General features: G+C 41.4%; 1 protein-coding gene across 1 annotated transcript in view; it reads right to left on the bottom strand.

Moving 5' to 3' along the window:
• Positions 1-1,738: 1,738 nt before the first annotated feature.
• Lmln (leishmanolysin like peptidase) overlaps positions 1,739-12,737 on the bottom strand; it is a 61,102-nt gene continuing 50,103 nt past the window's right edge. The window contains exons 15-17 of the mRNA XM_090344828.1: positions 12,201-12,331; positions 6,952-7,165; positions 1,739-5,818 (exon numbers count right to left, since the gene is read on the bottom strand). Coding sequence (XP_090200954.1) covers positions 5,718-5,818; positions 6,952-7,165; positions 12,201-12,331 — 446 coding nt within the window. The 3' untranslated portion in view covers positions 1,739-5,717. The remainder of the gene's footprint in view (positions 5,819-6,951; positions 7,166-12,200; positions 12,332-12,737) is intronic.

Here is a 12,737-nt window from a genome sequence, read left to right as displayed (position 1 = left end):
CTTAAAAAAAAAAAAAAAAAAGTGACTTGTCAATTGATTAAGCTCCCCATCTTTCTTCCTTTCTCTCCTCATACTTCTGTAATTAAACTAGGACAGTTCAGAAGTTTCCTTGTCTCCTTTTCTCAGCACCAAGACTGAAGCATCTTTTAGGCCACATTAGAAAGGAAATGACTTAATTTATCAGAGGACAAGTTAGGGCTGTGGTGCATATGGCCAGAAGAGTGGAAGCTCACACCTCACAGCAGTGACAAGAAGCTACTGCTTTGCTTCCCTCAGGAGTGCAAGTAAGGAACTCATGATACAAACCAAATCAAACCAGACTTCAACCTAGCTATATGGTAAGAGCAAAGATTGACCAGTACTTCAAAGCAAATTTAAGCCAGAGGGGATGGAAGCTTTGAGGTGACATACTCCAACAAATTGTTTAGGGAAACAGGCACTTACGGATTTGTGCAGTTTGGATGGCAAGAGTGGCTTAGAATCAACTGGCACTCACCCTCTCAGGCCCCATGATGTACCCACGCTTTAGGGACAAAAGGGAAACTTCTAGAAAACAGGGAGAAGGAGGTTTAGGATGAAGCACAATTTGAGAAGCTCCCAGTTTGGGATTTTTTTCAGTGGGCCCTGGACCAACCTGGATTGGAGACCCTTGCTTTCTGGTGGCTAGGATGCTGGGAGAGAGAGGGCAGGGGGTGGGGGTGGGGGTCAGAGGCAAACCCAGGACAGATGCTGCAGCTGTGCTAGCTTACCAGTGATGAGTCCAGGAGGCTGGGATGAGATAACCTGTCTCATCTTGTTTGCATCCATAGCTATTTTCTTTCCTGTTGGCAAAACCAAATGGTACAGGAGTTGAAAGAGCCTCAACCAGCTGACAAAGGGCTGTAGACATGGGGAGAGGAGGAGGTTTGAGAACACTTGTGAAGGATGGGGGCGAGGGGAAGCTCCTCTCTGTCTCCCTCCAACAACCAAAATGAAGGAATCTTGGGACAGGAAAATACTATGGGAATGGATAGCAAAAGTCAGTCCTGCAGAGCAAGAGAAAAATGGGGGGAAAAAACCTCACAAGATCAGGAAAAACACTATAGAATCAGAGGGAAACTTCTTACCTAAGAGAATAATATCCAGCCAGATATCCATAGCCAAGTTTGGGGAACAGCCCAGATGCCCTACCATAGATGAGTAGAGCCAAAAAATACAAAATAAAACAAACAAGCAAGAGCATGAGGTCTCAAGCACTAAGCCCTAGTCCTGGCACCTCTCTGGTGATATTGACCTTCAAACTCAATTGGACTCAACTGGGGTAGGAAGACACTTTCCCACTTGAGCCACACACACACCCCAGCCCTATTTATATGTAAGTACAACTGACCTGTATTTCTAAGAATTATCTCTTCTTCTCCGTGCAGCATTCACAACTACATCTGTGTTCATCATCCTGGTTTTAAAAATACTGATGGTAATCAATGTTAATAAATTCTTTAATTAAAAAAAAAAAAGCAAAAAAAACCCACTGATGGTGGGCCGGGAGTTTGGCCTAGTGGAAGAGTGTTCACCTAGCACACATGAAGCCCTGGGTTTTATTCCTTGGTACCACATACATGGAAAAAGCCAGAAGTGGTGCTGTGGCTCAAGTGGCAGGGCGCTAGCCTTGAACAAAAAGTTTCCAAGGATTGCCCAGGCCCTGAGTTCAAGTCCAAGGACTGGCAAAAACAAAACACACTGATGGTGTTACACAGTAGATGTAAATTACTGTTTATTAAAGTTGTGTTTTTCTGGGGAATATATTAACTTAAAATTCCATACCATAAATAAAGAATAATTCTTAAATCTTCCATTTTACTTATTAAATTGTAAACATAAAAAGAATTCACCACTCCCTCCCCAATTTGATTCAATATGTACATATATATACATATTTTAAAATCTTCATTTTGGGTTTTTCTTCAGAATGAGAAGCATGTTCTTTATCAAACTATGCCACAGTCTTCCTGGGCTACAAAGTCCTGGCAGGAATGGCCATTGCCCACTATGAAGTGGGTCCAGGACTGGGCCTGAAGTCCATCTCCTTCTGTCCGATTACTCTGTCCCCAGTGACAATTCTTCTCTGGCAATCAGTTTCCAAACTCGTGTGCAGGTACGACATCAAGCACAAGACGCCGCGAACACAACACATAAGCTGCCACACTCCAGGAAGGTGACCAGAGCCAGCAGTGATCTTGAGATTCTGGGTATTAGTTATTACAGAAATCACCTATGGCATCAATTGGTAAATCCTCTAATATCAAGAACAACATTGATAAAACTTCATGGAATATACTTATGTACCTTTCTATAACTACTTCAATCTTATAAAATTGCATTTCATCTTCAAATATTGATATGCTTTAAGACAACTGAGACTGAAAACGTAATTTATAATGTTTTTAGAATGTCCATTTGGTCTTAACATCATGTGTTACTGATTCAAAGAACTACGCAAAGAAAAAAAGATATACTTTCCCAGAGAATACTAGAGGATCTGATCTGCACAAAGACTCCCAAATCACTTGCCAAGATTTATAAAGCTGTCAGCTCAAGTACAACTGACATGGCTTTTGCTTCATTCGTGTTAATTTTTCTGAAAAAACCTGAGACAAATTACATATTTTTTACAATTGGGACCTTGAAACCAAATAAACCTAAATCAAGAATTGAAAATGGAGGCAGTCCATTTAAATACTGACCATTTTATGAGTTGGGAAGGGATTCCCATATATTGACCCCAAACCCACTGTCTTTTTTTTTTTTTTTTGTGGGTCATGGGGCTTGAACTCTGGGCCTGAGCATTGTCCCTTGGCTCTTCAGCTCAAGATTACCACCCTACTCCTGGGCCTGGTGTTGTCCCTGAGCTCTTCAACTCAAGGCTACAGCTCTACCCTTGAGCCAAGCCCCACTTCCTTTTCTAGAGATAATTAGTCTCAAGTCCTTTCAAGCCTGGGCTGGCTTTGAACCTTGATCCTCCCATCTCAGCCTCCTGAGTAACTAGGATTACAGGCATGAGCCACTGCAGGCCCGGCTCTGCTGTCTCTCATTCTTTCTGGCTCTATTCCATTTTCCACTTGGTCACCTGCTCAATCTCTCTTCCACAGAGGTGTCTGGTTTTGTCTTTCTCAGCTGAAGGGACTAGACAGCCATAAGACACCAGCACATTCTTCAGTTCGTAGCTGAATTCTAAACCAACCATTCTTCACTGAAAACTCACCCTTTTTAAGTTTTTGTTTCATTGTCATATTCTAAGTGACTAAAATGTGCCATATTTATGTGTATGTGTCAGTGTGCATTATGTATATGTGTGGATATATATGCATATATATGTGTATATATATATATATATATATATACACACAATTTTTTAAAAAAGCAAGTCATTGTCCTTCTAAATCTTGCTGAGTTCATATTGCAGAACCAATGATAAGCGACTATATTCAAGCCTTGCTGAAGAAGCTGGTCCACGAGTACAGTTGGCTACACTTAGGAACACTGGATTTCTTGACATCATGCTTCACTAAATTTCATGTTTGTGAAGAGGAAACACTGGGACACCAGATTCCAAGCTTAATAAATATATATACAAAAAAGTCATCTACAGTCATTTCTCCAGAAATTCATTAGTGCAAATATGTCAATAAAAATAAAGCAAAAAATATATTTCAAGTATAAAAAGCACCATGCTTGGAAACCATATTACTTAAATGGCGTAACTGCACAACAGTCAAAATATGGTTAAATTTCTCACTGTGAATCTCAAATATATTACTAATTCCTTGTAGTTTTGGTGAAATGCTTTATAAAACTTTGCAGGATGGTTCATAATCATAATAGCCATGTCAGTTTATTGTACATTTCTTTAAAAATATCCTCTGTATTCTCCTCTGACCTTGTACAATGTAAAGAATGCATGGCATAGGCAGAACACTCAGCATTGGCCTGGAAGCCATCACTGAAATCTCTTCAGCCAGTTGACTAGGTCTAGGCCTTCAGCTGTCCACCATGACAAATACCTCCAACTGAATACAAACATGTATTTCAAATTTCTACATTTAAAAACAAGTGGCTGGGGCTTTATGTTTGGCTACAGTGTCAAATAACCGGAATTCATCCTCAGTATTTTGCTGCTTTGCTAGTGTAGTTCCATTTCTTAAATGCATTGCTCAATAACTCAAGTGAAAGGAGGAAAAGAAGGAAGCTTGTCTAAGTATTGAGTTTTATAATATCACAAAAAATGACTTTTTTTTTTTTTTTTTGGTTGTTGTCAGTCGTGGGGCTTGAATTTTTTTTTTCTTTTTGAACCAGCTTGAACTTGTGGCCTTGTGGTCTTGCTTACTTTCTTGCTCAAAACTGGCACAATACTATACTTGGGCCATACTCCACTTTTGGCTTTTTCTGGTTAACTGGAGATAAAAGTCTCATGGATTTGTCTGCTTGGGCTACCTTTGAAGTTCAACCCTCAGATCTCAGCCTACTATGTACGATTTCAGGCATAAGCCACTAGTGCCCAGCTTGGATCAACCTGTTTTGATTTATATTTTTCTTCTTACCCAGAAGATAAATTTTCAGATATTAAGAATTCTTCTGTAACAATCCCTTAGCCTACCTGGAAATAGTTGCATAACTATCAATATCAGAATCTCTTTTCATAGTTGTTTTTGCTGGATTGCAGTTGTCATAATTATTACCTAGAAAAAAATATACAATTATCTTTTCTTTCTTTCTGTTTTCTTTTTTTTGGTCAGTCATGGAGCTTGAACTCTGGGCCTGGGTGCTGTCCCTGAGCTCTTTAGCTCAAGGCTACTGCTCTACCCTTGAGCTACAGCGCCACTTTGGGTTTTCTGGTGGTTAATTAGAGATAAGAGTCTCTACCAACTTTAGTGCCCTCGCTGGCTTTGAACCATGATCCTCAGATCTTAGCCTCCTGAGTAGCTAGGATTACAGGCGTGAGCCACCGTGCCCAGCAGCCTTATCTTCTTTCTGTTTGCTTGATGTCAGGGTTTTTACAGAGCAGTGTGTTTTACTCTCAGCTTCCACATATTTCAAGCCACTGTAAAGCTAATGGGAATGCTAATGTTAGCTGATTTCTAAACCAATCTGTGTGGCAGCTAACACTGACAACACTGTGGTAATCTGCCACACAGTTGGCAAAAAAGGCAAGCATGGTTAAATCATAAGCTTTAGGATTATCTAATTTAAAACTCTTTAGAACAAGCATCTAAGACCAATGATTTGAGCTCACTACATACAGCCATTAAATTAAGTAGATGTAATACTGATGCAGCAATCTCAATTATTTCCTGTAAATCAAAGGACATCTACTTTGTGAGCAGGATCCACAGCTTGCAAAAACTTATCTGTTTTAAAGTTATTACAGTGTGGGAAGATGAACTTTCCCATTCCTTAGGTTAATGAAAATGTTGAGGTATACAATTACACTGAGAATTCCAATGATCCCATTTTCAAAGGAAAACTTCAGATTATGTATGCTAAGCACTACAACTTGGTGACTTGCAATTCTTCTCTTTTCCAGACTTTGCTGGCTGTGTGGCTGATGAGGACTGAAGCTTTGCTTCAGGGTTTGACTATGGTCAACAATTCCAAGCCTAAGTCAGGAATGCCACTTGTGTCATCACTTGTGTCACAGGAGCATGACATAACGGACATCTTGAGTGTTCACTTTTCCATTCTTAATGCCACACACACAGAAGAAATCCAGCCAGCAAGGGAAATAGATTGCCTAGAAGAAGCCAGAGGGTGACCACCAGGCTAGAAGAACAGGAACAGAGATCTAGGATTGAAAACAAAACATTGATTTTTTTTTCAAGTTTTTTTTTTTTTTTTTTTTTGGTCAGTTGTGGGGGTTGCACTCTGGGCCTGGGTGCTGTCACTGAGCTTGTCAGCTGAAGGCCACTGCCCTACCCCTTGAGTCATAGCACCACTTCCAGTTTTCTAGTGGTTATTTAGAGATAAGAATCTCACTGACTTCCATGCTCAGGCTGGCTTTGAATCATGATCCTCAGATCTCAGCCTCCTGAGTAGCCAGGATTACAGGCATGAGCTACTGGCCCCTGAACAGATATTTTTTATGATTAAACCATAACATTTAAATGCTGTTAGATAAGTAGAGGTGATTATTAGATGAATAAGACTATCTTAGAAGCATCAAGTAACTTCTTGAAATCCATATTTTATTATTTTAATATTATGATACTGGGACCTGAACTCAGAGCCTTCTTAGTAGGCAGGTGCTCTACTACTTGAGCTATGCCTCTATCCCCCTTTTTATATTATGAGGAAAAGAACACACAAGGAAGAAGAAAAGATGCATACACCAGGTTAGAGTAAAAAAAGAGTTGGTTTTTTTTTTTCCATCAGTTATGTGGCTTGAACTCTGGGTCTGGGCACTGTTCCTGAGCTCCTCAGCTCAAGACTAATGCTCTACCACTTTGAGCCACAGCACCACTTTTAGTTTTCTGGTGGTTAATTGGAGATTAGTCTCATGGACTGTATGCCCAGGCTGGCTTTGAACCGTGATCCTCACATCTCCTGAGTAGCTAGGATTACAGGCATGAGCCACCAGTACCTGGCTCAAAAAAATGCTTTTCCCAGTGTCTTCTCATAGTCATTGAGTCATGATGCAAGTAAAATATATCTGGTTGCTTATCCTATGATGAGAATTTTGTTTACTCTTAATTTCAAAATGAATAGATAAAACATTCACTTTTTTTTTTTTTAAACTTTCAATGAGCTATTTGATGAGTCAGGCTCCTCACACCACACATGTCTTACCCTGGCAATAGGAAGCAGCAATGTCACTCACTTACTTACACGCCTAGTAAAGACTGGAAAGATTTTTCCACAGATAGGGACATTCCTCTAAAGGGAATTTCTCTCTTTTCTTAAAGCACAGAGGGTACTCACCCAGTGGAAGAGCCTGGGTAAGGTTGGCAGCCACAGGAGGGTCTGTTTCTGGTGGACACTGCTCACAGAAGTCCCAGCATGATGGGCAGAGCAGGTTTCCAACATGAATCCAGCCATTCATCTGAATATGGACTGGGAGGACTTGCCCCGCCCGGTTACATAAATATGAAGTGTCTTGGACCCAAACCATCAGACCTTGAGGAGAACAAGAAACCTTCAAACAGGGGAAAAAATTCACATCAGTAAGGTTCTAGGATACAAAATTTCTCAGGCCAGGTGCTGGTGGTTCACATTTGAGTAGCTAATCCTAGCTCCTCATGAGGTTGAGATCTGTGGATCATGATTCAAAGCCAACCTGTGCTGGAAAGTCCCTGGGATTCTTTTTTTTTTTGCCAGTCCTGGGCTTTGCCTGTCCTTGGACTTTCTCAAGGCTAGAGTTCTACCACTTAAGCCTCAGCGCCACTTCCGGCTTTTTTCTATGTATGTGGTACCGAGGAATTGAACCCGGGTCTTCGTGCATGCTAGGCAAGCACTCTACCACTAGGCCAAACTCCTGGCCGTCCCTGGGATTCTTATCACTATGCAACCAGAAGTTGCTCAAAGTGGTAGAACACTAGCTTTAGGCAAAAGAGCATAGGGACAGTGCCCAGGCCCCAAGTTCAAGCCATATGATTGACAAATTTTAAAAATTAATTTAAAAAGGACAGTTCTCCTTCTATGGAGTGGGAGATACATTAGCAACAAAGCACAGTTTGAAAGATCAGCATATATATATCTATATATATACACACACACACACATTTTTTTTTGTCAGTTGTAGCACTTATACTCACTCTGTGGTTTATTAGACAAGCTCTACATTACTTGAGAACTTAATGTATTTATTTTTGGTTGGGTTATGGAACTTGAACTCTGGGCTTGGGCGCTGTCCCTGAGCTCTTCAGCTCAAGGCTAGCCTGTTGGGAGCCGAGTGCAGGGTAGGGCTGGCCCATGAATCTGCATCACCGAGTAAGATAACCACACAAAGAAATGAGCTGTTATGTATGAACGTCATACCTAACTTTCAGCTATATCGTTGGTATTGTGAATCACTTTCTGCTGAGACTTGATTACCATTGGGTACAAATGTGTTATTGCTTTATCACTCACTGCTGAGACCTATAGTGAGAGTAAACACATGGACCTCCCCTGCCCTGCCCACCTTTGTGCTGATAGGCTCCTGCACCCTATATTAGCTGAATGTACTTCCTCAATAAACGAGTTCCTGCCTTGACGGGTCTCCCTGATGTGTCTGATTGTACTCCGGTGAGGGAGGGCTGGGTGCGGGCAGTCAGTTGGCCCTCTCCTCTCTCTGCTCGTCCTCCTGGTCGGGGTGTGTTCTCTCTATCCCTCCTGTGGGTCAGCAGGGGCAGAGGACTAAAAACTCCTGACACTAGCCTAATACACTTGAGCCACAGCACCACTTCTGGTTTTCTGGTGGTTAATTGCAGATAGCAATCTCACAGACTTTTATGCCCAGGCTGGTTCTGAACCACGATCCTCACATCTCAGTCTCCTGAGTAGCTAGGATTACAGGTGTGAGCCACTGGAGCCTGGCAAGAACTTTGGATTTTTGAGATGGATTGCTTTTGTGCAAACTGGCCTTGTGACCCTTCTGTCTGCTTCCCAAGTATCTGGGATTATACATGTGGGGGCCACAACTTCTACTCTATGATTTTTTTTTTTCCCTTCTTGGTACTACAATCTGAATTCAGGGACTGAGTGCCGACCCTTAGCTTTTTCAGTCAAAGCTGAGACTTCACTACTTAAGCTACATTTTTTTTGTGGGTCATGGGGCTTGGGCTTGGCCTTAAGCTCTTCTGCTCAAGGCTATTGCCCTACCCCTACGCCTAGGTGTTGTCCCTGAGCCCTTCAGATCAAGACTATCAACCTACCCTTGAGCCAAGCCCCATTTCCCTTTTCTAGAAGTTAATTGGAAATAAGTCTCAGGTCCTTTTGGGCCCTGGATGGCTTTGAACCTTGATCCTCAGATCTTAGCCTCCAGAGTAGCTAGAATTACAGGTGTGACTATGCCTGGCTTTAAACTATATTTTTACTTCCAGCTTTTTGGCCGTTAATTAGAGATAAGATTCTCACACTTTTCTGCCTAGGCTGATATAGAACCAAGATCCTCAGATCTCAGCCTCCCGAGTAGCTAGGATTATAGACAGGAGTCACAAGCATTCCACAAAGGATCTTGCTTTTTTTTTCCCAGGCTAGCTTCCTTTGAATTCCTGGTGCTAGAAATTATCGGATCTCATGTGTTCTGCAGTATAAACTAGGTTATCTAGCTGATGGTTTCGACTCAGCTTACTTGAATCTTTTCAATCAGTTACTACTTATATGAGTAGATCCTACAAAAATGGGCTATAGTTGGAAAGATTATAAGCTCTAATTTATGAAGTCTATTATTGGTGATCTTTAGCAGTTTATTTACATTCAAGCTGGAAATCAATTGGGAAGCTCTGAGTATGTACACAGAACTAACTAATCAATATTTTCAAGAGCATGAGGAGGGGCCAGGAGTTTGGCCTAGTGGTAGAGTGCTTGCCTAGCATGCACGAAGACCCAGGTTCGATTCCTCAGTACCACATACACAGAAAAAAAAGCCAGAAGTGGTGTTTTGGGGGTCAAGTGGTAGAGCTCTAGTCTTGAGAAAGCCCAAGGACAGTGCTTAGGTCCTTAGTTCAAGCCCCCAGGACTGGTTTAAAAAAAAAAAAAAACCAACAAAGATAAGAGTGAGGAAAAAACAGAGGAGAGGATTTAACAGCTTCCGGAGAGAAAAGGAAAAAAAGATTACATATAATAAAAAAATTCAGAAAGACACAAAACTAGAACGCAAAGGAAGATTAGATACCTTCAGAAGTATAGTGGAAAACGATTTTCAAAAGGAAAGCTATATTGAGCCAACTATGGAGAAACAGAAGATCATCAGATCAAACATGCCCTTTTGACATTATTTAGAGCTAAAGACTATTTCTTTGGGAAAGCAGAAGATAACATACATGAAAGATGTTTTTCCCGTTCTAGAAAGAAACGTTAATATCACCAGAGATAGGGAGTCAGAGTTGAGAGAATTCTGAACAAAACAAGCTTGTAAAAAATCCTTTAGCCATTCCATATTGATTAGCTACATTCCCATCATTATCTCCTTTTGTCAACTTGATATAAGGAGCCAGTTCAAAGCCAGGCCAGGCACTAAAGAACATCAGACTCTTATCTCCAATTAATCACTAAAAAAACAATAAAAGAAAACGGGAAGTGGGGTTGTGGCTCAAGGTGTAGGGCGGTAGCCTTCACCTGAAGAACTCAGGGACAATGCCCAGGCCCAGTATCAGGACGGTAGCATTGAGCTGAAGAGCTTAGGAACAGCACCCAGGCCAAGTTTAAGCCCCTCAAAAATCCTCCAACAGATATGATCCAACAAAGTAAAAAGAAATGGGCACAGATTCCATGAAGCAAAAGATCCAACACAAAAAGAAATAAAGGATGGAGCCGGGAGTGATGTCTTACCCCTGTAATACTAGTTACTCAGGAGGCTGAGATCTGAGGATCAAAGTTCAAAGCCAGCCCAAGCACAACAGGACCTGAGACTCTTTTTTTTTTCTTTTTTTTTTATTGTAATTAGTAAAAGGGTTACATGATATTTGCCAGATAGAAGCTGCATTAATTCACATACATTGATACCCTTTCACATGTCTTGGTACCCATTTCCCCCCCCCACCCCCCACTGAGACTCTTAATTCCAGTTAACCTCTAGAAAATGGGAAGTGGTGCTTATCTCAAAGGTAGAGCTGTAGCCTTGAGCTGAAGAGCTCAGGGACAGTGCCCAGGCTCAGGGGTAGGGTTGTAGCCTTGAGCTGAAGAGCTCAGGGACAGTGCCCAGGCCAGGCCAAGTTTAAGCCCCTTGACACCCCTCCAAAAAAGAAAGAAAGAAAGGATGACCATGAGTGACTGAAAAGTTTAAGGTGAGCTGTCAAGCTTGAGATGAATTCATACTAAGTATGGCAGGTCAGAAATTTATAGAGGACTTAACATGGTTTAAAGCAGCACATATAAAATAGCAATAGGACTACAGGTGTAAGCTACTGGTATCTTGCTATATCTTTTTTATTGTTTGTCATAGGGCTTGAACTCTGGGCCTGAGTGCTGTCCCTGAGCTCTTCAGCTCAGGGCTAGAGTTCTACCACTTGAGCCATAGTGCCACTTCTGGTTTTTTGATGATAAACTGGAGATGAGAGTCTTCATGGGCTTTCATGTTTGGGCTGGCTTTGAACTAGGATCCTGAGATTTCAGTCTCCTGAGTAGCTAGGATTACAAGTGTGAGTCACTGGTGCCCAGCTCGGATGATTTTTTTTTTAGCAACTTAAAAAATAGTTAATGGCTGGGGGCATAGCCTAGTGGTAGAGTGCTTGCCTAGCATCCATGAAGGCATAGATTTGATTCCCTGGTACCAAATACTCAGAAAAAGCTGGAAGTGGCACTGTGGCTCAAGTGGCAGAATACTAGCCTTGATCAAAAGGGTCCAAGGACAGTGCCCAGGCCAAAAACAAAACAAAACAAAACAAAACACCAGTAGTTAAATTTCCAGCTCCAAAAGTCCGTTTAGATAAGCAGGTGTGGCAGTTAAAGCCTGTAATCACAGCACTAAGATCTGAGCCAGCCTAGGCTACACAGCTAGTACCAGGTCAGCCTTAGTTAAAAAGTGAGACCCAGGGCTGGGAGTTGGGCTAGTGGTAGAATGTTTGCCTAGTATGCATAAAGTCCTGGGTTCCAGTTCTTGGTACCACCTACACAGGAAAAGCCAGAAATGGTGGTGTGATGCAAATGGTAGAGCTTTAGCCTTGAGGAAAGCACAAGGACAGTGTTCATGCCCTGAGTTTAAGCCCTGGGACTGGCAAAAAAGAAAAGAAAAAAAAGAAATGGCAATATTTTCACTTTGTTCAAATTAGCAATTACAAAATTAACCAAACTATATAAAATATAGGGGACAGGGGGTGGAGGAATGGAAATGGGGACAAAAAATGGGAAGGGTATTAATGTGTGAGAAGTAATGCACTTACTACCTGACGAATGTAACTGTAACCCCTCTATACATTATCCTGACAATAAAAAGAAATTTTAAAAAATGCAGAAAACATAAGTTAATAAATAAGAACCATGAGAGCAAAGTATGCATTTGGAATAATTATAACAAGCATGTGGCTTACCTGGTAGCATCCACTCCCCCAGTCTGGGTAGCTCAGCTTTCTCTCACACCTCTCCATGACAAATGCTGATTTTTGAATCAGACAAACGGAATGAGGTCCGTATTTCTCAGCACCATAGTTTTTAAAAATTTCTGAAGCAAACCAGAAAATTCTCCTCAAAAACTGACTTTAAGGCCAGGTATTAGGTGGCTCACATCTGTAATACTAGCTACTCAGAAGGCTAAGAAATGAAGACCACAGTTTGAAGCCAGCTTGGTAGTAAAGGCCATGACTCTTATCTCCAATTAATTAGCAAGGAAAAACAAAAACAAGAAGCAGAAGTGGAGCTGTGGGTCAAGTGGTAGAACACTAGCCTTGTACAAAAAGTGCAGGGATAGCGCCCAGGTCCTGAAGTTAAGTCCCAGGACACACACACACACACACACACACACACACACACACACACACACACACACACAAACTGGACAGTTTCAAAGCTGAGTTCAAGGCCAATGTCTGACAAAAAAAAAAGTTATTTATAAATTATGACACTTCCTC

Source organism: Megascapheus bottae, chromosome 1 (assembly GCF_031878675.1).
Source record: "Megascapheus bottae isolate mThoBot1 chromosome 1, mThoBot2.hap1, whole genome shotgun sequence".
Classification (NCBI taxonomy): domain Eukaryota; kingdom Metazoa; phylum Chordata; class Mammalia; order Rodentia; family Geomyidae; genus Megascapheus; species Megascapheus bottae.
Note: the sequence above shows the minus strand (reverse complement) of the source record. Positions and strands in the feature narration are given on the sequence as shown.